The sequence below is a fragment of the Arabidopsis thaliana genome, chromosome 5, assembly GCF_000001735.4.
Source record: "Arabidopsis thaliana chromosome 5, partial sequence".
NCBI classification, from domain to species: Eukaryota; Viridiplantae; Streptophyta; class Magnoliopsida; order Brassicales; family Brassicaceae; genus Arabidopsis; species Arabidopsis thaliana.
Window position 1 is genome coordinate 15,722,162 of NC_003076.8, and position 23,672 is coordinate 15,745,833.

The following is a 23,672-nucleotide window of genomic DNA, read 5'->3' on the forward strand; positions in this document are numbered from 1 at the left end:
TGATGTGGCCGGCTGTGTCCCTATTGAAACTTCTTTTGATGAGATTACACCAACATCTCTCGTATCTGTCGTTGAAATAACATCGTCATAGTCTCCTTTCTCACTTAAAACAGAGTAAGCATTCGATAGGATTGAAACTTCTCCAAATCTCAGCTCTTTGTTTTTATTTCCTGGACTGCGGTGTGAACCTGGAAATTTTTCTATGTTCAAACAAACATGTTTCCTAAAACATCAAATAAAAAGAACAGAGGATATTAAATTAACAAAACTTATCTACTTTAAGGTCAAACTGATTGGTTTTGTTATATATGTTTCCATGTATTTGAAAAAAATCCAAAAAATCCAAATTAATTAATTAGAATGTTTAAGGCACATTTTCATTTTTTTGTAGTCGACCACATAGATGTTATGAATGAGGTACATACATGAGTTTGTTTAGTAATGATAGATTGTCTTATAATTAGAACTATCATTATCCTATCCATAAATATCTATATTATTAGTAAAACCTGATAACATCAACTAATAAACCAAATTACATTTCAGTAATTAACAAAGTCAATAAGAAAAGACCACAACCTATTCGATTTCAGTATACATTCGATTTTTTTTTTTTCAAGTATCTTCTAGCTTTAGATATCAGAATAATCGACCATGAATCCAAGCAAACAAAGTTTTAACTTGAAGCTTTAACATAGATTAAATTGAGGGGCATGCGACTATTTCAAAGAGAAATTCAGTGTAGTCTATTATATTTAATATTGTTTTCTACATTCTTACGTTCTTTAATTTTGTATTACTTTTTTGCACATTTTTTTGGGCTGATGAGCCACAATAGTTTTTAAGTAAATAAAAAACAACACTTTAAACAAATTATTGCATCTTGTATTACTTAAAAATAATAAATATTTCTTTTATCTTTTTTATTTTTCCAACCAACATACTCTTACTCAAAAAAAAAAAAAAAAAAAAATCACACATAATTACGTAAATTATTGTGTGAACAAATTCTAGTTTTAATAAATGACATTTAAACTAACAATCACCATAATTCTTAGTGAATAAAAAATCTCATTTTTGGACTGCAGATATTTTTGTTTAATTAGTATCGAGTATTCAAATACCAAATTGTTTTTATAACCGGAACAAGGAACCATCATACAGTAGGAATCAAACTCAAATACACAAAATCAGAAGAGTGCAATCTTTTTCCCCTAAAAGTTGAGCTAACTACTGGTACTACACTACACCCTACACCCTACCACTATAGACCAGTCATTAATGATCAGATTTTCAAATTACAATTTAATAAAACATAAACCCCATATAGTTTAATTACATGTAAGTGTTGCCTATCTATAAAAATCATTTTCTTTTCTATATATTAAGAAGTATCGTATGTAAGTGTTGCCTATCTATAAAAATCATTTTCTTTTCTATATATTAAGAAGTATCGTATGAAGAAAAGACTCAAAATTCACGTCAAATCATCCACTTTTTTTTCCCTGAAAATATCTACTTTCCATGTGATGTAGTTTTCTTGTTCCTTTCGCTTTATTCCCTATGTTTTCTTATAAAAAGAAAAAACACAAAGAGAAGGAAAAAAGAAGTATAGAGTTTTTTTGTGTGTGGGGAAATAAGGTATCCTGATACTAAAACACAAGTCAGTGAAGAGTGTGACTACTGATCCCACAATCTGACCTCTTTGCTCTTGTCTCCCATGCTCGTCACTTATTTGTCCTCTTTCACGTTTATCATTTCGTTTTATTCAACTCAATATATATGTCCTCACAAATTGTCATACTCCAAACAAAAAAATACGGCATAATCAATAACATATTTGAGTTAAGTGATAACGTCATTCTTAAATTAAAAGTGTGTAATATTAAAATAAGTTTTGTGGAAGATTAGGGTTAATTTTGCGAACAATTCTTGGGTTCATCCCTAAAGATGTTTTGAAATATTTCATTAACATCAAAAAAATTTCTTTTCTTATTTACCTCAAGAAACTAAGATTCGAATATAATTTTTGTTTCTTTTTGATAATGGCTTCTTATAAGAAAATTCATCCACTTTTTATGAAGCAAATCTATATATTTTAGCAAAGTCAACTAGCATTAAGCTTCTTAAATTGATGAGAGAAGGCTCATAGTCTAATGGGCTTTGGGCCGGGCCGTTGAGGTCTCCATTTTGTTTTTTAGTGTCTAAATTATTTTCGTGTTACTCGACTAAATATTTAATTGGGCTTCTATATGGGCTAAGGCCTTTTTACATTACCAATTTAATTTCTTATTTCATTTATCAGATTAAATCTTTTTAGTTTTCATAATGTTTCTTTTTTTACAGCCTACCAAAATCCTAATCGATCAAATGAAACTTTCTTCAATTTCCTCGTAAAATCATACTTAATCCGATCCAGATTTCAACTCCAGATCATGTTTCAAAGGTTAGTTCATTTCCCATATCGTCGATCTACATAATCTTCATCGTTCTGATTAGTTTTGACGACGATGATCGTTTCCTCTTTCGATCTTTCGAATTTTCCCTGTAGAATTATCTTAATCGTCTCGAATTCAATAGAATTTGATCGATTTCAGTTTTGATTTGTTATTTTTCGATGTTCCGGTTATCGTAATTGATCGGTTATTGAAATTGAAGCATTTGTGATCTCAATTTTGATTTCAGTAGTTGTTGAAGAATGTTTAGTGAAGAAGTATTGAAGAATGTGTTTCCATTGCTAGAAGGCGAAGATCTCGCGTCATGTATGGGTGTTTGCAAACAATGGAGAGATATCGCAAGAGACGATTTCTACTGGAAATGTCAATGTGCAAAGAAATGGCCATCGGTTTGCAAACGGCACAAACCTCCTACTGAAACATACTACAAAATGTATCAAACGTTTAGTAAGCGGCGGTTAAACCGCGCGCTTCCTCCTCCGCGATTGTCGTTCGAAAACTTGGAGTTTTTCATCGATATTTGGTCGGAAGAGAGGCTCGTGTTCTCGGGGTTAATACCCGGTGTTGCGTTGGAAAATGGTATCGAAACGTTACCGTTAGGGATCAGTAATGTTCTTAGAACTCATCTTGGTAGACCTGATTACAAGATGGTTGTTCCTGCTGAGCCTAGGTTCACTATTCCGTTAAACCAGTCTGTTAGTGTCTCTGTTCTTGTGGCGAGGAATGATTCTGATAAGGTCGCTCGGATAATCAACCGGTCTGTGTTCGATTATATAGACCGGTCATCGTATAGAGCGCTTGCGTTTGAGTATCTTGACTTGTCTCCTTGTTATCCTTTTATCTCCGGTATACGAGCTTGGATCTCTTTGCTGTTTATGGATGTTGAGGATATGAATGATGATGGGTTACTCGATGTTTTCGGGATTCAGTTGGATTTCAATGATGTTGCTGACACTAAAGAAGAGGTTTTGTGGCTTCTAGATATGCTTGATTGGAAGTGAAAACAAGCTTATGATCCTATTAAAGCTCTTTCTCAGGTTTGGAACTCTATACATAATCATCATTTTGCTCAAGAACTAATCTTTCACAACTTTTGGTCATTTTCTTTAATACGAGTTTGATTTGTTTTTTCTCTCTTTAACTATATAGCTTTTGTTTGATCATTTGCTGTAATTCGATTTTTTTTTTGTTTATAACGAAAATTGGATATAAGAAACTGAATAATTTCAACCAAACTAGATATTGAAACGCCATGTCAAAAGAACTCAAAACAGAACACACATTTTTGCACTTCTTTTCAATGTTTTGGTTAGGGGTGGACATTCCGGTTTAGGGGTTTGGATTCAGATCGAATTTTGTTTTTCTTTTCTCAATTTTTTTCGGTTTTGTAAAAAGTGATAACACATGTAAAACCATTTGTACTTCGGTATGGTTTCAGATCGGTTTGATGCAATTTCGGTTGGCACGGTTCAACTTTTGATAATAAAAATTTATAGAAAATAATCAAACAGTTATTTATTTATTATTTATTATTTAGTATGGTCATATCTATTTTCAGAAGATATATAATTTATAAGTAATATTTAAGGAAATTTAGAATATTTGGTTAACATAATAACCAAACAGTTTATAAACAAATATCGGTTCAATTTTGTTCAACTGTTTTGGGTTGGTTCGGTTCATGTAGTTTCATGGTCCATCTCTAGTTCTGGTTAAATCTTTAGATTGAAACCAAATGCAGGAAGCCAAGAACTAAAAGTATCATAAACAATATTTCATTTATTTTTAATTATTGCAACCAATACATCTCTCTTAGTTGTAACTTGTAAGCCAAAACTAAAAAAAATTCATATCATTTTTCTTAAAAGTTAGTCTTTCCATCAAAAGTCTGCCCAAATCCCCAACTTGCTGGCATCACATCAGTAAAATCCTTTGTAATCCCATCACTCGTTGTAACCCTTAATGATACACTTTGACCGGTTAGATTAACATTAGTAGTCCAATTTTGTCCCCAATATCTGCTCATTACTACCCACGCGGTTTTGCTTCCCTTAGCAGACACGGCTATAATATCTCCTGCTCCTCCTACATTGTACGGCAAGATCGTTAAGATATTAGGGTTTCCTTTAACTTCAAACTTGACACCACCGGTTTTCGCACAGGGAACACGTCTGTATCTAACCGGGACCATCTTGGCTTTGACCTGAGCGATCTTGATGAACATTGGTAAGGAGAGATCAAAGTGTTTATTTGGTAGGTAGCACCAAGCGGATCCTGGTGGACATAAATCTGTTGCTGTGATCTTGATAGATCCGGACAAACATCCTTGTGGATTAGGAGAGCACATGATCTCGTAACAAGCCCCACATGAGGCCCCGCTGTTGAAGAGCGCCGTGCTCAATGCTGCTGTGGCTAGACCATATCCATGTTTGTTTAGATCACCGTATCCACAAGCTCCTTCTACTGAATGTATAATAATAAAAAGTTAGTATGTAACTATTATGGATTTAATTGTTTATTTATATTTAAAACAATCGCAGCTTATATACATTTTGAAACAAAACATCAATGTAATAATTAGATTCGACAACATATTAGTAATTTTAACTTACGTTCAGTGCCTCCACCATGGATATCACCATAATATGCGGCTCGCGCATCATACCAAGCAGTATCAAGTCCGTTGGTTCCAGGTGCTGCAGCTACATTGGCTCCATGACTGTAACTTATGAACATGAACCATGTCGCCATTATTATCATAAAACATTCTACATATGTCATTTTTTCTAGCAATTTCATGATTATTATCCCTCTTTGATGATTTTGTTTTACTTTTAGCTTTGATTGATGGGAATAAATGAACAACATGAGTGGGTATATATAAGTAGACATATATTTGACTATAGTCATATCTTTTAAAATCTTTCCAAATGTATTGAAATTTTTTGTAGTCAATCTGAATTGATAACATAGCCATCTTTGTATTTTGGATAAAATGGTAAGATGTTTATAGGTAGTTAAAAGTCATGAAATGTGAAGTGATAGTCCCATTTCTTTTTACTGGTTATTTGTAATATTTTTTTAAATCATTCCAAATGTGCATATATTTACTTAGTGAACATGATAAATTAGTAATTGTATTGAATTTTATGTAGTCAAAATCTGCAATCCTAAGAAGTGATGATATTGCCATCACCTGTATATATTTTGAATTCATGGTATGATGATAATAAGTTGTAAAACAAGGTATGAAATGTAGAATGAGTAAAGAAGTCTCATGTTCCTTTAATCCTTTTGACTTCTAATTTAATGACATATCCAATTATAAATGTTAGCAATGTTCTTTTCTTTTCTTGTAGGCCATTTCATTTCTTTAAAAGTCCAATGGACTAAGTACAAAAGAAAGGAACTCTATTAGAAATCCATTACACATTACAAGTATAAACTCGAATTAAGATTAGGGAAATTTGCAACTATAATCTAAATAAATTTAATAATTTGGAAACTAACACCTCAAAAACTACGTACAAGGCAATACACATAACACACGCTCTTCCTCTTCCAATTCTTAATTTTGTTTTTCTGCAACTCCAACTCTTATTATAACTATCCCATATATTTTTACACCATCACATCTACCATCAACTCACCATCATCATTTATCACTGCCACAACTGTATCGCCGCAACCACTACCGTCAACTTCACCGTTAGTGCCATCACTACCATTGTCATCATCACCACCATCATTACCGTCACCACCACCACCACCTTTACCGTCAACATCACTACTATGATTTACCTTGCTTGCTTGGGTTGCCAATGTTATATCGCATAGGGTATAGTTTTTTTTGGGATCGGATCGGTTTAACTCGATCCTTTGTTAGTCTAATGTTCGTTCTATACTATTTAGTTTTATTTTATATTTGTGTTTTAGCCAAATATTATTCACTATTTTAAATAATTTGTATGAGATTTCAAAATTTTAAATCATGTTATACATAGAAAAAAATCTAAAAATGTTTTATTTTAAACAATTAGGTTCACAAAACAAATCTGTAAATTGATTCCATGGCAAAAAAATAAAAAGATGGAAACATAGAAGTAAAAAACTTCACTCCATCAACTACACATAATAAAGCATATCTCATTTATTTTTAGTTATTGAACCCAATACATCTGTTAATTCATTTTAATTGTATTCCTTCTTATCCTAAAAAGTAAAAAAACTCAAATAGTTCTCCTAAAAGTTGATCTTTCCATCAAAAGTCAGCCGGTTCCCCTTGGAGGCGACCAATTTTCCTATGCCTCCAAACCACAAACAACATACGATTTTTAAAAGAGGTTACATGTAGAAGTGAAAGATAATAGTATAAATATAGATTGTGGATACATCCTAATTTTTTATGGATAAATAGTATCTTCTTTATTTTTAATTATTGCAAGTACGTATTACATAACTTATGTGTAAGACACATATAATAAAACTCAAATCATTCTCCTAAAAGTTAATCCTACCATCAAAAGTCTGTCCAAACCCCCAATTTTTTGGCATCACATTCCAAAAATCTTTTGTAATCCCATCACTCGTTGTAACCCTGAACGATAAACCTTGGCCGGTCAATACTGTAATAGTGGTCCAATTCTGCCCCCAGTTCTTTTTCATTGTTATCCACCCGGTCTTGTTTCCTTTAACTTGCACGTACTTAATATCTCCAGCTCCTCCTACGTTGTATATCAAGACCATTAAGAAATAAGGGTTTCCTTTGGTTTCAAACTTGACACCACCAGTTTTGCTACAAGGAATACGTCTGTATCTAACTGGGACAACCCCGGCTTTGTACTTGGCAATCTTGAGAAACATTGCTAAGGAGAGATCAAAGTGTTTCTGTGGTGGGTTGCACCAAAGGTCTGTGGTTTTGCTGTAATTTGCGGGACAGAAGTTTGTTGCTGTGATCTTGACGGATCCGGGTAAACACCATTGTGGATCACGCGTGCACATGATTTCATAACAAGCCCCACATGTGTACCCGTCGTTGAAGAGTGCCGTACTTAACGCTGCGGTGGCTAGACCATAGCCTTGTCTGAATAGATTACCGTATCCACAAGCTCCCTCTAATGAATATATAATGATAAAAAGTGATTATGTATGTGTTAATCACAAAAACTAATTTTGGCTTTGAATTTTTTTCTTACATGTGTGTTGGTTTTATATATACATGTTATCATATAGAGATTTTTTGATAATGAAAATTTGCATTCAATAATTAGATTCGTTGTAACCAAAAATCATATAATTTTAACAAAAAACAAAATCGTATTGAGGTTAAAAAAAAACATTATTATTTGATCTTACGTTGAGTGTCGCCACCATGGATGTCACCGTAGAACGTGGCTCGTGCGTCATACCAATTAGTGTCGAGTGCCTTGCTTGGGTCATTAATCCCTGGTGCTTCCGCTACATCAGGTGCTTCGACTGCATTACCAATCATCGCTCCATGACCGTAACTCATGGGCACGACCCATATCACCATTATTATCATCAAAAACTCTACATATATCATTTTTTCTAAGAGTTTCATGATTATTATCCCTCTTAAATGATATTTTATTACTAAGCTTTGATTAATGATGAATTTTGATGGGAGCCATATGGGTGGGCATATATATAACGTAGAAACATACTATATTAGTAATTGTATTCAAGTTTATTTAGTCAATATGCATCCTGATCATTAACATTATCATTATGTAATCAGCCAGAAAAAGAAAAAATTACCATATGTGTATTTGAATAAAATAGGTTTGAAAAACGTTGAGTGTTGAATATTGACCAAGCTTTCGATTTGGTCTATTACTAATTTTGTTACAAGATATTTGTAATACTAGTTTGATGTTTTATGTACATACACATTTTTAATAATATCAAATCGAATGGTGTATGAAAAAATTCGTTTAAGTTTATGTTTGGATTTGGTTCAGATCATGATTTTGGGTTGAGGTTTTGTTGCTAAATCAAGTAGTATAAATAATATCATTTATTTTTAATCATTTCACCCAAATAATACATTGGCATACAAAACTGAAATCATTCTCCTAAAAGTTAATCTTTCCATCAAAAGTCTGTCCAAATCCCCAATTGTTTGGCATCACATTATTAAAATCTTTTGTAACCCCATCACTCGTCGTAACCCTGAATGAAATACCCTGACCAGTCAAATTAACACCAGTGGTCCAGTTTTGTCCCCAGTTCTTTTGCATTGTTATCCACCCGGTCTTGTCTCCTTTAACTTGCATCAACTTGATATCTCCAGCTCCTCCTACATTGTATGGCAAGATCATTAAGAAATAAGGGTTTCCTTTGGTTTCAAACTTGACACCACCAGTTCTTGCACAAGAAATACGTCTGTATTTAACTGGGACAACTCCAGCTTTGTATTGGGCGATCTTGAGGAACATTGGTAGGGAGAGGTCAAAGTGCTTTTGTGGTGGGTTGCACCAAACGCCTTCGGTTTTGCTGTAATCTGGTGGACAGAAATTAGTTGCTGTGATCTTGACGGATCCGGGTAAACACCATTGTGGATCGTTCACACACATGATCTGGTAACAAGCCCCACATGTATACCCTTCGTTGAAGAGTGCTGTGCTCAATGCCGCTGTCTCTAGACCATAGCCTTGTTTGAATAGATCACCGTATCCACACGCTCCCTCTATATTGAATAGAAATATATAGAACAAAAAAATAAAATATTTTTTTTTATGATAATATCTTATCGGAGAAAACACATATTTTTTCTTTTATCAAACATTAAGATAAATGTAAATGCAATCTCAAACGCAAAAGTAAGCATTTAAAACAATCGCAGCATATATGGTATTTTGAGAACAAAACAAAAATTCAATAATGAGTGTTTTCACACTTACGTTGAGTTTCTCCACCATGGATATCACCGTAAAATGTTGCTCGTGCATCATACCAAGAACTGTCGAGTCCGTTTGGGCTGACTACATCGTCAAACACGGGTGCTTCGGCTACATCATTAATCATCGCTCGATGACCGTAACTCATGGACACTAACAATGTAGCCATTATCATCATAAAACCTTCTACATATATCATTTTTCCTAAGAGATTCATGATTATTATCCCTCTTGAATGATATTTTTCTTATTTAACTTTGATAGGTGATGAATATTGATGGGGACCATGCGGTGGGTATATATATAAGTAGAGAAATCTTTCCTAATGTGCATATATTTACTAAGTGAACATAAATTAGTAATTGTATTGAATTTTATGTAGTCAATCTGCATCCTGAGAAGTGATTACATTGCCATGTTAATGTTAATAGGTTCAAAAGTCAAGAAATGTGGAGTGAAGTCTCATTTCTTGTTGACTGCTTATTAAATGATATTGGACTGTGTAAAACATATGACACATGTTTAATGAGTCTTCGTATGCAATTCTTGTTATACTTAGCGACTAAATAAAAATTGCTAAATATGATTTGGTTTTAATGGATTTTTGCTTAAATTTAATAGTGAATTGTAATGGATAACAAAATTGGTTAAACAATTATATTGATAGTAGTAAAATTACCATCACTAATATTTTTGGTCAACCAAAAAAGTATAATTCAAAAAAGTACTATGAAATCATTTAAATGCTCTTCCTAAACAATAAAAAATTCAACCATATGTCATTAATGTAACATCCATGTAAGGGCTAAAGATATTCTAATAACAGAGAAATACAAGAAATACAAGGGTAAAGTGTAAATACATGAATGTCGTGTTAAAATAAGTCTTTTATAATATTTATAAAGTTCTATCAACTAACTGAAAAATTAAGACAAATTATGATTTCATAACTTAACTCAGTCGAATTTTTTTTAAAGGACGCTACGGCAAAAAAACGAGCTTTTTTTTGGGAATTTTGAAATTTTGGAAAACTGATTGACTTAATATTATCTATGAATTTGAATTTATTTCATGATTGGTGTGTATTTTACTATTTTTTGGTTTCGTAATTAACATTAACATTTATCATTTAAAAAAAATGTGTGAAAAATTATTTGTATAGATATCTACGAATTAAATTTAATATGTTAAGTTTATATCTAAAAGTTGGAACACTTAAGGTTTAAAGTTAATTTTTCTAGAACTAACTTCAATCCCTATTTGATGTGTTTAGTACTAAAAGTTAACAACTATCAGCTTCTTATATTATTTAAGATATGTTTTGAAGATCTAAATAAGTAAATTCCCAACAAATGTGATTTCGTTTTACATAAGTTTAAGATACTTCAATTTTATTTATATATTTAAGATTGTGATAAAGATTACAAATGCAAAAGCTAGAACAAAAAGGAATTTGTAATCTTTTCAGTTTTGACTTTTTCATATGTTATTTAAGGTAATTTTGTTTATAAAGATATAGGTTAGTTTAAGTCTATATATATTGAGATTATTATACATTGGCCCCTAAAAATTACAAATTCATATGTAAACCCATTAAGTTTTATCATAATTTTGTTCTACTTTGTGTGTTGACACACTTCTTACATGTTTTAGCCTTTTTTTTTTATTCACCAATAAGTATTGAATGTAATTTAAGGTATTTTTTTTAACGAAAATAAAAATTTTTTAGTTTTTTAAATTACTAATTATTTTAAGTTACATTTTGATGTGGTAAAAATATTTCTAAATCCTCCGCATGGGCAGACTCAAAGAGGATTATAAAGGGGTCAGCTAACAACAACTTCAAATGTTGTGTACAAAAATGGTTTCAAAACATCTTTTTTCACGATCATTAATAAGGTTAAAATTTTCCATTTTGGGTATATGGACAAATATGTAATTCAAATAATATAAAATACTACTCAAATTGTTCTCGATAAAATACATGTAATTCAATATCATGATGAAAACATGAAATTTTGGATGACAAAATTCAATTCTCAAACTCTCATTAGTTATAATAAAAATAGACTTTGAAATGAATATTTTAGGATAGCTTTGAAAAAATCAGTGGAGAATTTTTGTAGAGATATTTCCAAAATTTTTGTAAAAAATAAATATTCAAAGGATAAATATGAGTATCCCATCTTAATCTCTTATCCGTTTGATTAAAATAAACATTCGCAAATGGATTATATTTTTAGTAGCCACATTTACATAGCGGGTAATTTTTTTATATATGCTAGACTTGACGGGTTGTTATCCTGGAATGACCATGATTAAATTAGAGTTAGAGTTAATATTATCAAAACTTGGTTAATTCTTACCTAGACTGATTTGCTTTCATGGACAAGTATATGTGGCGCTAACATCTAAAGATTGTTTAAATTTTTAAATTGTAAATAAAAATAGAAATACTAGGATAAAAATCTTAATGTTGTATATGAAAAATTGTATAATAACATCTCTTGGTTTCTAAGTTTATCATGACTATTAAAAAAAGTCACGCATTTCTACTTCGAGTTTTAGGATGAGAAATATGCATGGGCGGATCCAAAGATGATTAAAGGGGATCATCTGACTCTTCTAATATTCTACATTTGCATTATAGCCTTTTAATTTTTTTATATTACTTATATTTTCTTCAATTTTGATCCCCTTAAAAATTAAAAAATTTGTATGTAAACCCTTTAAGTTTTATCATATTTTTCTTGTCCTTTGTATTTTGCCACTATTTCTACATATTTTTTAAAATCTTTTTGTTTATTTCACCCATAAATATTGAACATAATTTGTGGTATTTTTTAAGCAAATGAAGTTTTTTTATAATTGTTTTTTAAAAATTACTAATTACTTTAAGTTATATCTTGATCAGGTAAAAAGTATGTATGGGTCTTACGCAGACCAAAAGAGGATTAAAGGGGGTTAGCTCACCCCACTAAAAATATACATTTGTATTATAGATATTAATTCTATTTTTAATATTTTGACCCCATTAAAATTACAATTTCGTATGTAAATTTTTGGCATTTTATCATATTTTTCTTCTTTTTTTTCCTCCTATTTTGTGTTTTGACACTATTTCTTACATGTTTATAGCATTTTGTTTTTATTCACCCATGAATAATGAACCTAATTTGTTGTATTTTTAAGGAAGCGAAGGTTTTTTTTAATAGCTTTTTTAATATTTTAAATTATCAACTATATTATGTTATATTTTGATTCTGTAAAAAGTATTTTTGATCTGCCGCATGGGCAGACCCAAAGATGTTTAAAAGGGGTCAGCTGACCCATCTAAAATATTATATTTGCATTGTATTTATATTTATATTTGCATTTTATGATATCATTTATATTTCTTCTGTTTTTACCCTTTTAAAATTACAAATTTGTATGTAAACCTTTTAAGTTTTCTAATATTTGTTTTATACTTAGTGTTTTGATACTATTTTTTACATGTTTTAATTTTTTGTTTGATTCACCCATAAGTATCGAACCTAATTTGTGATATTTTTTAAGGAAATAATGATTTTTTTAGTTATTTGTAATTACTAATTATTTTGAGTTTGATTTTTGATTGGAAAAAATATTTATAACTCTGCCGCATAGGCAAACCCAAAGAGGATTAAAGTGGGTCAGCTACCTAAAATTCTACATTTGCATTATAACCCTTTAAAGTGTATATATTATTTATATTTCTTCAACTTTTATCCCTTTAAAATTACAAATTTGTTTGTAAATCATTTAAAACTATAAATTAGTATGAAAAATCTTTTAATATTTTAGAGGAGGATCAAAGTCAATGTTATCACGAGATTTTTTCACATTGTTTCGATGAATGAGGTGATAAAATTAGTCTTTGATCTAAATATTTGGTCTTGAAGAATACACATATATCATTTACAGATTTATATAGGATCATTACGTAGAATATATTAATCTGATTATAAAAAATAATGTTGGGAACTTTTTTTATTATTATTATTATTCCACTCGCATGATTGAGTAGTTATGGATAGTGTTACCGAAATGTCAAATGATTTTGGTGTTTTTATGAATTATAGTTAATGGATAAATCGTTTGTACTTAGTACGTTATGTTTCATCATTTGTAATAAATCAGGCATATGTTAAACTCGCTAACCTATGCCTAATATTGGTAGATTATATTTGTTTTCGAGATATAATCTTGGTTGTGCAATGCGCAGATAACTCCCCTAGTTTTTAAATTTATTGCAAGTACGTAATACATCACTTATGTGTAAGACACGTATAATAAAATTCAAATCATTCTCTTAAAAGTTAATCTTACCATCAAAAGTCTGTCCAAATCCCCAATTTTTTGGCATCACATTCCAAAAATCTTTTGTAATCCCATCAGTCGTCGTAACTCTGAACGACAAACCTTGGCCGGTCAATACTGTACTAGTGGTCCAATTCTGCCCCCAGTTCTTTTTCATTGTTATCCACCCGGTCTTGTTTTCTTTAACTTGCACGTACTTAATATCTCCAGCTCCTCCTACGTTGTATATCAAGACCATTAAGAAATAAGGGTTTCCTTTGGTTTCAAACTTGACACCACCAGTTTTGCTACAAGGAATACGTCTGTATCTAACTGGGACAACCCCGGCTTTGTACTTGGCAATCTTGAGAAACATTGCTAAGGAGAGATCAAAGTGTTTCTGTGGTGGATTGCACCAAAGGTCTGTGGTTTTGCTGTAATTTGCGGGACAGAAGTTTGTTGCTGTGATCTTGACGGATCCGGGTAAACACCATTGTGGATCACGCGTGCACATGATTTCATAACAAGCCCCACATGTGTACCCGTCGTTGAAGAGTGCCGTACTTAACGCTGCTGTGGCTAGACCATAGCCTTGTCTGAATAGATTACCGTATCCACAAGCTCCCTCTATTGAATATATAAGGATAAAAAGTGAGTATATATGTATATGTTAATCATAAAAACTAATTATGGCTTTCGTTTTTTTTCTTACATGTGTGTTGGTTTTATATATACATGTTATCATATAGAGATTTTTTGATATTGAAAATTTGCAGTCAATAATTAGATTCGTTGTAACCAAAAACCATATAATTTTAACAAAAAAACAAATTCGTAATGAGAGTAAAAAGAAACATTATTATTTGATCTTACGTTGAGTGTCTCCACCATGGATGTCACCGTAGAACGTGGCTCGTGCGTCATACCAATTAGGGTCGAGTGCCTTGCTTGGGTCATTAATCCCGGGTGCTTCGGCTACATCAGGTGCTTCGACTGCATTACCAATCATCGCTCCATGACCGTAACTCATTGGCACGACCCACATCGCCATTATTATCATCAAAAATTCTACATATATCATTTTTTCTAAGAGTTTCATGATTACTATCCCTCTTTAATGATATTTTCTTACTAAGCTTTGATTGATGATGAATTTTGATGGGAGCCATATGGGTGGTCATATATATAAAGTAGAAACATACTATATTAGTAATTGTATTCAAGTTTATTTAGTCAATATGCATCCTGATCATTAACATTATCATTATGTAATCAGCCAGAAAAAGAAAAAATTACCATATGTGTATTTGAATAAAATAGGTTTGAAAAACGTTGAGTGTTGAATATTGACCAAGCTTTGGATTTGGTCTATTACTAGTTTTGTTACAAGATATTTGTAATACTAGTTTGATGTTTTATGTACATACACATTTTTAATAATAGCAAATCGAATGATGTATGAAAAAATTCGTTTAAGTTTATGTTTGGATTTGGTTCAGATCATGATCAAGTAGTATAAATAATATCATTTATTTTTAATCATTGGCATACAAAACTGAAATCATTCTCCTAAAAGTTAATCTTTCCATCAAAAGTCTGTCCAAATCCCCAATTGTTTGGCATCACATTATTAAAATCTTTTGTAACCCCATCACTCGTCGTAACCCTGAATGAAATACCCTGACCAGTCAAATTAACACCAGTGGTCCAGTTTTGTCCCCAGTTCTTTTGCATTGTTATCCACCCGGTCTTGTCTCCTTTAACTTGCATCAACTTGATATCTCCAGCGCCTCCTACATTGTATGGCAAGATCATTAAGAAATAAGGGTTTCCTTTGGTTTCAAACTTGACACCACCAGTTCTTGCACAAGAAATACGTCTGTATTTAACTGGGACAACTCCAGCTTTGTATTGGGCGATCTTGAGGAACATTGGTAGGGAGAGGTCAAAGTGCTTTTGTGGTGGGTTGCACCAAACGCCTTCGGTTTTGGAGTAATCTGGTGGACAGAAATTTGTTGCTGTAATCTTGATGGTTCCGGGTAAACACCATTGTGGGTCGTGCACACACATGATCTGGTAACAAGCCCCACATGTATACCCTTCGTTGAAGAGTGCTGTGCTCAATGCCGCTGTCTCTAGACCATAGCCTTGTTTGAATAAATCACCGTATCCACAGGCTCCCTCTATATTGAATAAAAATAAATAAACATTAATTTTATGTACATTTTTTTCTTTGATCAAAACATTAAGATATATGTAAATGCAATCGCAAACTCAAAAGTAATCATTTAAAACAATCGCAGCGTATATGATTTTTTATGAACCAAACAAAAATTCAATAATTAGTTTTTTCACACTTACGTTGAGTTTCTCCACCATGGATATCACCGTAAAATGTTGCTCGTGCATCATACCAAGAACTGTCGAGTCCGTTGGTTGGGCTGCCTACATTGTCAATCACGGGTGCTTCGGCTACATCATTAATCATCGCTCGATGACCGTAACTCATGGACACTAACAATGTAGCCATTATTATCATAAAACATTCTACGTATACCATTTGTTCTAAGAGTTTCATGATTATTGTTTCTTTTGAATGATATTTTTCTTATTTAACTTTGATAGGTGATGAATATTGATGGGGACCATGTGCTGGGTATATATATATAGGTAGAGAAATCTTTACAAATGTGCATATATTTACTAAGTCAACATAAGTTAGTAATTGTTGACTGCTTATTTAATGAGGATTTGTTTTCATATTTTAGATATATATGAAATATCCAATTTAAAAATGTAAATGATTTTGTAAGACATTAAAGCAAATGATGATGTACATGTTGGTATTGGATCTCGCACAACCTGGCCCGGCCCGACCCATTTCATTATTAAACTCATAAATCTGATAAAAGTTCAAACACATGTAAGGGAGAAATGAGACTATAAATTGAAAATGGATCGGTCACCACGGAAAGGGATCCTGTTCCTCATACAAAAAATAAATATCTATGAAAATTTATGTTCATTAGGGACCATATTTTATTTCTCATAAATGGATTTGTAAAGTAACTATTTACCTATCAAATATTCAGCTATGGAAATCAAGATTTGTTAGAGCCAAATTCACAGTGGTACGAAAGATGCCGAAAATAGAAGCGAAGTCTCATGTCTTTTCTAAAAGTTTTGAATGTTATTAACTCCAGTTTGCAGTCTTTGTTACACTTATTGTACATAGAATATCAGAAAGAAGTTTGAGTAGAGTTACAAAATCATCAAACCAATTATATTTAGCAAGAATTCAAAACAGGAATTCGTTAACCAATAACAACAAATATTTTTATATTACAAATTAATTGACCTACCAGTAACCCTCTCTTCTTAGTTACTTGCAAGTATTAACTAACAAAACTCAAATTCATTTTCTAAAAATTAACCTTTCCATCAAAACTCTGTCCATTACATTTCCAGTCCGGCGGTGTAACATCAATAAACTCTTTCATAACTCCATCACTTGTGGTAAGCCTAAACGATAAACATTGTCCGGTCAACACAACACCAGTGCTCCAAATCTGTCCCCAATTCTTCTTCATCGCAATCCACTGGGTCCTTGTTCCCTTAATTTGCATAGCCCTAACAGCTCCAGCTCCTCCTACATTGTACGGTAAGATCATTAAGAAATGAGGATTTCCCTTGATTTCAAACTTGACACCTCCGATTTTCGCACAAGGAACACGTCTAAATTTAACCGGGACAACCCCGGCTTTGTATTTAGCTATTTTGAGGAACATTGGTTGCGAGAGATCAAAGTGTTTTTGTGGCGGGTTGCACCAATTGTCATTGGGCTTGGTAAAATCTGGTGGACAGAAGTTTGTAGCTGTGATCTTGATGGAACCTGGCAAACACCATTGTGGAGCGTGTTCGCACATGATCTCGTAACAAGCCCCACACCTTGAGCCGTTGTTAAATAGTGCGGTGCTTAGTGCTGCGGTCTCTAGACCATATCCTTGTTTGTGTAGATCACCATATCCACAAGCTCCCTCTATCAAATAGAAAAAGAAAGTATGTACTACTTTCAAAAACAAAACAAATTATGTGTAAAAAAAAAACTAATTATTTGGCTTCGTTATTTTTCTTTTGCATGCACGTGTTTACTTTCGCGTTTGCAAATTATAATTATTATAAGTTCGTTTCTGTCAATAACTTTTCTAAACTTTATGGTTACTTATGTAAATGCATAAGCAAACAATATTAGTTTAGTGGTCAAAGATTCACGAGTATACTACGTCGTCATGTTGGCTTTTGTATACGTCTAAAACAATCTTAACATTTTTACAGGTCTCGAGATTGTTGAATTATATATTAAGTATATATTTAGCTGCTTACGTTGAGTTTCTCCACCATTGATGTCACCGTAGAATGTGGCACGGCCATGACCCCAACCAGAATGCGGCACTTGGCCACCATGGGATGGGAGGGCGCCATGGGATGGGTGAGCACCATGGGATGGGTGGGCACCATGGGATGGGTGAGCACCATGGGATGGGTGGGCGCCATGGGCTGGGTGGGCGCCATGGGATGGGTGGGCACCGGGTCTTCCACCGGGTACGTGGCTTGCATGATCATGACCGTTAGTCATAGGTGCAATCCATATCACCATTACCATCATCAAAATTTTTGCATATAATTTTCTTTTTAAGAGTTCCATGACTTTATCTCTTTTATATTAAATCTTACTAATCTTATTGATTATTGTTGATGAGAGAATGTAGGTATTTATAGCTATGTAAAGAAATTTTGGGCTTGTCGATATTTTTGGGATTCAATTGGAATTCTACGATGTTGCTTAGACTAAGGAAGATGTTTTGTGGCTTCTTAGATATGACTGGATTCTCCGAAATTTCATTAAAGCTTTACCGTCAGGTCTATAATTTTTGTTTAGCCAACGGTTATGGTTCAGTACTAATATATTTTTAACATCTAGATTTGGGTACGTATATGATGATCGGCTCATATAGCTCGGAGAGTAAAGTGGTGAAAACAAGGTGTAATAGAAAGTTCGGAGTCATCGTTGATCAATACTAACATCTATATCTCTATCCTAAAGGTGTTTAACGGAGAGATAGTTGAGATATCGTACGTATTATGCAGGCTAGTCCAAAGAGAACGACTAAGCAAACCAGTTGGAGCCACCAATTTATCTTATGTTTTTGAAGACTACCAAATTATTATTTTAGTGAGATAGTGAGATGTCTTAAGAGTAAAGAAAACATTTTCACTAAAAAATGTTGTTTTACAGAAGATTTAGCTGAAATTTACATAATATTATAACTAGTATTTGTGAAAGATTTTGAATAATAGATAGAAAGATGGCCACACATTTTTCTATATTCCGATGCCATTTTTGTTGAGCCGGCTCTGATTTTATGTGATGTGTTAAAATTGTGTCTAAAACCCAAGAAATGATATTAGAGTAAGTGGCAATGTTGGCTCTTAGTTATCGATTAAGTAACAGTGTCAGGTTAAACATTTTATAGACCATGTTACGTTTCAATAACTCGAAACCTTACTCGATCTCAAGATCTTTCACACAAATTATTTACCCAAATCGATTCACCGGTGTGGTGAATCTACGTCTGGAGCTGGATTCAACCCATTTATTCACTATAACAGACCAAAGGTTGCTCTCAAGCTCAAAACCATAGCTTAAAAGGATTACAAGAGAGATTATATGTTGTGTTACAAGAAAGAGAGATAGAGAATAGATATTTAACTGGTTTATTCAAGTCGACTTCAGAGCAAAACTAGAAAAATTTGGATCATACCTTCACAGACCTTAGCAAAAGAATTCAAAAACATCCCCCTAAACATATAAATTAGGGATTATTGTTAATATGAGAACTTTTGTTTTATAAAAACTTTAATTTTAGGCACAAATGCAGTGTATTTAAAAAAGACATATTTATTGTTTGAAAAAGACGATATTGCCCATGTCTTCTTTTCCCTTCTTCTTCTTCATCGAGTCTGTTTCATTTTTTTTTCTGTCAAAATCAATTTTTCTTTATTTTTCAAAGAAACTTAAAATCGTTTTCAGTTATATAATACTAAATCCTAAGATAGTATATAGAGAACCCAAACAACCAATTTTACAGATTTTATGAGAAAATTTCAGACCTAATTTTGTATATATATGCATGTATATTTATGTGAATTTGTTTAGTTATATCACTGGATCCAAAAATCAACTCAAACACATCTCGATCCCTTTTTAAATGTTACTTAATTAGTTTTTTGTTTGAAAAAGCATGAGATCCAAAAATTAGACATTTACATAGAATTTCCAAAAATATATTCATACCGATTTTCCTACTCATCATTTCCAATCTCCATTATCGAGATTTTCTTCCTAAATTTGTTAGAGATAATGATGGAAGGGTAAAAGCGTCATTCCGTAGTCATATAAATGGGGTTTTTCGAAGCATTGCGGCAATGTACCACTTTGGAAAAGATTTTAACATTTCAGTCCCTTTCTCACAATTAATTCTATAAATTATTGAGTTAAATTTTCTAAAACAAAAATTTATATAATAAGACACTTTTTTTTGTCGGAAATTTATGGACACTTTTGTTGGCAATATTTTTTTTTGGCTTTTTTTACACACAAATTTATTTCGAGGTCCCTTCTACCCACAAATGTTTTGGACATTTTTTATTCATAGACGATAACACGGCGGCAATGTCGGCGGACGGCGGCTAGTGAGTGAGTAATGAGTTCGTCGTGCATAGACTCTATGGAAAAACGTGGGCTACCTCCTACAAGGACATTATCGTTATTTCAATAATCTTTCCAAGAAATTTCCGTTTTTGCCCTTTGCGTTTTTTTAACCGAAACTCTTTCTATAAACTGCAACATTCTTCTCCTTCTTCTTCTTCCTCGTCGTTTCTTCTCCTTCCTCAAGAGAACAACTTCTTAACCACGAATCTTCAGAGGTAAATCTCGATCTCTCTTCACCATTTTTGAGCTGCATTGTTGATTTTTCTCTAGAATCTGTAGCTGAATCTTCTCTGATCTCTTTCTGAATCGTTCTAAGAGATCCGTTCTCTGTTTTTGAAATATAGATTTGAGAATTCTCGAAATGTATGTAGATCCTGTGTTAGTCTTAGTTTCTGTGTATCGATTTCTTCGAAATCAAGCTAGATTTTTGTTTAGATCCGTGTGATCCGTGTGATTTGAGTGATTTTTGTGTTTTATTTGAGATCAGATCGGATCATGAGTAGTCTCTTCCTTGCACACCAAGTGTTCGACGTTTTTCTACTATATATAGTCCAGATCTGAGCTCTTAATGTAGATCTGTATTGATCTTTATTTGAATTTTGCAGAGAGATTTCAGGAAACAAAATGGTGAAGATCTGTTGTATTGGAGCTGGATATGTAGGAGGACCAACAATGGCAGTGATTGCATTGAAATGTCCAGATATTGAAGTGGCAGTTGTTGATATCTCTGTTCCTAGAATCAACGCTTGGAACAGTGATCAGCTTCCGATTTACGAGCCAGGTCTTGACGATATCGTTAAGCAATGCAGAGGAAAGAATCTTTTCTTCAGTACTGATGTGGAGAAACATGTTAGAGAAGCTGATATTGTCTTTGTCTCTGTTAACACACCGACTAAAACGACTGGTCTTGGAGCTGGGAAAGCTGCTGATCTCACTTATTGGGAGAGTGCTGCTCGTATGATCGCGGATGTATCGGTTTCTGACAAGATTGTTGTTGAGAAATCGACTGTTCCGGTGAAGACAGCTGAAGCTATTGAGAAGATTTTGATGCATAACAGTAAAGGAATCAAGTTTCAGATTCTTTCGAATCCGGAGTTTCTTGCTGAAGGAACTGCTATCGCTGATCTTTTTAACCCTGACCGTGTTTTGATCGGAGGGCGAGAAACACCTGAAGGATTCAAAGCTGTTCAGACACTTAAAGAGGTTTATGCTAATTGGGTTCCTGAAGGTCAGATCATCACAACTAATCTCTGGTCTGCTGAGCTTTCTAAGTTAGCTGCAAATGCTTTCTTGGCTCAGAGGATTTCATCAGTCAATGCCATGTCTGCACTTTGTGAATCCACTGGTGCTGATGTTACTCAAGTGTCTTACGCTGTTGGTACTGATTCAAGAATCGGTTCCAAATTCTTGAACGCTAGTGTTGGATTCGGAGGTTCTTGTTTCCAGAAGGACATTCTGAATCTCGTCTACATCTGTCAATGCAACGGACTTCCAGAAGTGGCGGAATACTGGAAACAAGTGATCAAGATCAACGATTACCAAAAGAACCGGTTCGTGAACAGAATCGTGTCCTCTATGTTCAACACTGTCTCCAACAAGAAGGTTGCGATTCTTGGATTCGCATTCAAGAAAGACACTGGTGACACAAGGGAAACACCTGCCATTGATGTGTGTAAAGGTCTATTAGGAGACAAAGCACAGATCAGTATCTATGATCCTCAAGTCACAGAGGAACAGATTCAGAGAGATCTCTCGATGAAAAAGTTCGACTGGGACCATCCTCTTCACTTGCAGCCAATGAGTCCAACCACAGTGAAACAAGTGAGTGTGACTTGGGACGCATATGAAGCTACAAAAGACGCACACGCGGTTTGCGTTTTGACTGAGTGGGACGAGTTTAAGTCGTTAGATTACCAGAAGATCTTCGACAACATGCAGAAACCGGCTTTTATCTTCGACGGAAGAAACATTATGAATGTTAACAAGTTAAGAGAGATTGGTTTCATTGTTTACTCCATTGGTAAGCCACTTGACCCATGGCTCAAGGACATGCCTGCCTTTGTCTAATCACAAGGCAAAACCTGGTTGATTCTTGTTTCTTACTTTCATTGTTTGTGCTTTTTTGCTTTCGCTTTCATATAAATTTTAGTCTCAAGATTCGATTTGTGAAGTCTTGAAGAGTTGTTTCTTACATTTTACAATGTGTTTCTTATGCTAAGCTCTTATAATTTTGTGTTTCACATTTTGTCAAAAGCTCGTGTAATTGTTGTTTCCTTAGAAAAAAGCAATAAAGGTTTAGTTTTTAATTCAAAGTCAATTAAAATTGAACCTGTTCATCAAATTCTAGAATTGAAGTCTAAATTATTGTAGATTGGTGTATAATAATATAGTAATAATCTCTTTAGATCGGATCTGAAAATACTGGAACATTTCTAGCCCATAACTTATTGCGTTGACAAAAAAAAATCAAATAACCTATTGAGTTAACCAGACTTGAGTTAGAAGTAACCAAATTTCGAAGCTTTTAAACCACAGGATTGGCTCCGATTTATAGTAAACTTTGGTTGTTGTTGAGAAGTTAAAACAGAAAGAAAGTAAATAGTGTTATTGTTTTCTTACTTGTGGTAGAATTCACAATTGTGAATAAGAAGATCTTAGCCTAGTGAGTGAGGGACGTCCAAAAGTTAGACTTGTATAGTGAGAGTGTAGTGGGTGAACGTGGGACAGAACATGCGAGTCCGTGCAAGTCGCAGAGTGGTTGCTTGCACGAAATTATTGTAACTCATATGTAATGTCAATGTCATAATGATATATCTTTTCGTTGGAGATGACTAAGCTGAGGTTACTCATATCTATTGTCATCATTCATCTCCAACAGTAACCTCAGCTTATTTTGATTATATTTTATTATTTTTCATTGTGAACGTTAGGTGTGAGAGTTACGTGAAATCGGTTTATTCGGGTCGGGTTATTTGGTTTTAGGAAATTCGGTTTTTGAAAAATCTCTCCGAATTGAACCGAAATTAAGTTCGGTTCGAGTCGGTCGCTACTCGGATTATTCGGTTCAGTTATAGGGCTTAAAATTAATTCCAAAATTATATTTCGGTTAATTTGAATCAAATTACAAAAAATAAAAAAAGGAGAATGAGCTGAAAACAAAGCCCAAACATAGTATCTCTCCCTTTTAAAAGAGTGGTTAGAGAT

The 23,672-nt window shown here is 33.1% G+C and overlaps 8 protein-coding genes across 9 annotated transcripts; 2 read left to right on the forward strand and 6 right to left on the reverse strand.

Moving 5' to 3' along the window:
* The first annotated feature begins 2,315 nt into the window (after nucleotides 1–2,315).
* Nucleotides 2,316–5,045, forward strand: AT5G39250 (F-box family protein). 2 transcript variants are annotated; one of them, NM_001344286.1, is made up of 3 exons: nucleotides 2,316–2,446; nucleotides 2,686–3,493; nucleotides 4,619–5,045. In NM_001344286.1, the coding sequence occupies exon 2, from the start codon at nucleotides 2,699–2,701 to the stop codon at nucleotides 3,455–3,457; it is 759 nt and encodes a 252-aa protein (NP_001332049.1). In that variant the 5' UTR covers nucleotides 2,316–2,446; nucleotides 2,686–2,698; the 3' UTR covers nucleotides 3,458–3,493; nucleotides 4,619–5,045. The 2 variants fall into 2 exon arrangements, with proteins under 2 accessions (NP_001332049.1, NP_198741.1); NM_123287.4 differs by lacking the exon at nucleotides 4,619–5,045 and having other exon boundaries at nucleotides 2,686–4,210.
* On the reverse strand, nucleotides 4,082–5,297 carry EXPA21 (expansin A21). Its single transcript, NM_123288.3, has 2 exons — nucleotides 5,069–5,297; nucleotides 4,082–4,919 (listed from the first exon to the last, which is right to left on the reverse strand). The coding sequence occupies exons 1-2, from the start codon at nucleotides 5,253–5,255 to the stop codon at nucleotides 4,318–4,320; spliced, it is 789 nt and encodes a 262-aa protein (NP_198742.2). The 5' UTR covers nucleotides 5,256–5,297; the 3' UTR covers nucleotides 4,082–4,317.
* A 1,578-nt stretch (nucleotides 5,298–6,875) lies between these two features.
* On the reverse strand, nucleotides 6,876–8,070 carry EXPA22 (expansin A22). Its single transcript, NM_123289.3, has 2 exons — nucleotides 7,812–8,070; nucleotides 6,876–7,570 (listed from the first exon to the last, which is right to left on the reverse strand). Exons 1-2 carry the CDS (start codon nucleotides 8,035–8,037, stop codon nucleotides 6,957–6,959), a joined length of 840 nt encoding a protein of 279 aa, NP_198743.3. The 5' UTR covers nucleotides 8,038–8,070; the 3' UTR covers nucleotides 6,876–6,956.
* A 421-nt stretch (nucleotides 8,071–8,491) lies between these two features.
* Nucleotides 8,492–9,629, reverse strand: EXPA23 (expansin A23). Its single transcript, NM_123290.2, has 2 exons — nucleotides 9,380–9,629; nucleotides 8,492–9,165 (listed from the first exon to the last, which is right to left on the reverse strand). Exons 1-2 carry the CDS (start codon nucleotides 9,591–9,593, stop codon nucleotides 8,552–8,554), a joined length of 828 nt encoding a protein of 275 aa, NP_198744.2. The 5' UTR covers nucleotides 9,594–9,629; the 3' UTR covers nucleotides 8,492–8,551.
* A 4,003-nt stretch (nucleotides 9,630–13,632) lies between these two features.
* Nucleotides 13,633–14,818, reverse strand: EXP26 (expansin-A25 protein). Its single transcript, NM_123291.2, has 2 exons — nucleotides 14,570–14,818; nucleotides 13,633–14,323 (listed from the first exon to the last, which is right to left on the reverse strand). Exons 1-2 carry the CDS (start codon nucleotides 14,793–14,795, stop codon nucleotides 13,710–13,712), a joined length of 840 nt encoding a protein of 279 aa, NP_198745.2. The 5' UTR covers nucleotides 14,796–14,818; the 3' UTR covers nucleotides 13,633–13,709.
* A 386-nt stretch (nucleotides 14,819–15,204) lies between these two features.
* EXPA25 (expansin A25) lies at nucleotides 15,205–16,318 on the reverse strand. Its single transcript, NM_123292.2, has 2 exons — nucleotides 16,058–16,318; nucleotides 15,205–15,879 (listed from the first exon to the last, which is right to left on the reverse strand). The coding sequence occupies exons 1-2, from the start codon at nucleotides 16,272–16,274 to the stop codon at nucleotides 15,266–15,268; spliced, it is 831 nt and encodes a 276-aa protein (NP_198746.2). The 5' UTR covers nucleotides 16,275–16,318; the 3' UTR covers nucleotides 15,205–15,265.
* Nucleotides 16,319–16,870: 552 nt separating this feature from the next.
* On the reverse strand, nucleotides 16,871–18,444 carry EXPA24 (expansin A24). Its single transcript, NM_123293.2, has 2 exons — nucleotides 18,080–18,444; nucleotides 16,871–17,735 (listed from the first exon to the last, which is right to left on the reverse strand). The coding sequence occupies exons 1-2, from the start codon at nucleotides 18,399–18,401 to the stop codon at nucleotides 17,119–17,121; spliced, it is 939 nt and encodes a 312-aa protein (NP_198747.2). The 5' UTR covers nucleotides 18,402–18,444; the 3' UTR covers nucleotides 16,871–17,118.
* Nucleotides 18,445–20,381: 1,937 nt separating this feature from the next.
* Nucleotides 20,382–22,785, forward strand: UDG4 (UDP-glucose 6-dehydrogenase family protein). Its single transcript, NM_123294.4, has 2 exons — nucleotides 20,382–20,683; nucleotides 21,074–22,785. Exon 2 carries the CDS (start codon nucleotides 21,093–21,095, stop codon nucleotides 22,533–22,535), a length of 1,443 nt encoding a protein of 480 aa, NP_198748.1. The 5' UTR covers nucleotides 20,382–20,683; nucleotides 21,074–21,092; the 3' UTR covers nucleotides 22,536–22,785.
* The last annotated feature ends 887 nt before the right edge of the window (nucleotides 22,786–23,672 follow it).

What these genes read in the sequence shown, in the direction of transcription:
- AT5G39250 (NM_001344286.1), top strand. Translation starts at nt 2,699, where the DNA reads ATGTTTAGTGAAGAAGTATTGAAGAATGTGTTTCCATTGCTAGAAGGC.
- EXPA21 (NM_123288.3), bottom strand. Translation starts at nt 5,255, where the DNA reads ATGAAATTGCTAGAAAAAATGACATATGTAGAATGTTTTATGATAATA. An exon ending in CCATGGTGGAGGCACTGAAC is followed by an intron (nt 4,920 to 5,068) that starts GTAAGTTAAAAT and finishes TTATACATTCAG; the next exon opens with TAGAAGGAGCTTGTGGATAC.
- EXPA22 (NM_123289.3), bottom strand. Translation starts at nt 8,037, where the DNA reads ATGAAACTCTTAGAAAAAATGATATATGTAGAGTTTTTGATGATAATA. An exon ending in CCATGGTGGCGACACTCAAC is followed by an intron (nt 7,571 to 7,811) that starts GTAAGATCAAAT and finishes TATATTCATTAG; the next exon opens with AGGGAGCTTGTGGATACGGT.
- EXPA23 (NM_123290.2), bottom strand. Translation starts at nt 9,593, where the DNA reads ATGAATCTCTTAGGAAAAATGATATATGTAGAAGGTTTTATGATGATA. An exon ending in CCATGGTGGAGAAACTCAAC is followed by an intron (nt 9,166 to 9,379) that starts GTAAGTGTGAAA and finishes TATTCAATATAG; the next exon opens with AGGGAGCGTGTGGATACGGT.
- EXP26 (NM_123291.2), bottom strand. Translation starts at nt 14,795, where the DNA reads ATGAAACTCTTAGAAAAAATGATATATGTAGAATTTTTGATGATAATA. An exon ending in CCATGGTGGAGACACTCAAC is followed by an intron (nt 14,324 to 14,569) that starts GTAAGATCAAAT and finishes TATATTCAATAG; the next exon opens with AGGGAGCTTGTGGATACGGT.
- EXPA25 (NM_123292.2), bottom strand. Translation starts at nt 16,274, where the DNA reads ATGAAACTCTTAGAACAAATGGTATACGTAGAATGTTTTATGATAATA. An exon ending in CCATGGTGGAGAAACTCAAC is followed by an intron (nt 15,880 to 16,057) that starts GTAAGTGTGAAA and finishes TATTCAATATAG; the next exon opens with AGGGAGCCTGTGGATACGGT.
- EXPA24 (NM_123293.2), bottom strand. Translation starts at nt 18,401, where the DNA reads ATGGAACTCTTAAAAAGAAAATTATATGCAAAAATTTTGATGATGGTA. An exon ending in CAATGGTGGAGAAACTCAAC is followed by an intron (nt 17,736 to 18,079) that starts GTAAGCAGCTAA and finishes TCTATTTGATAG; the next exon opens with AGGGAGCTTGTGGATATGGT.
- UDG4 (NM_123294.4), top strand. Translation starts at nt 21,093, where the DNA reads ATGGTGAAGATCTGTTGTATTGGAGCTGGATATGTAGGAGGACCAACA.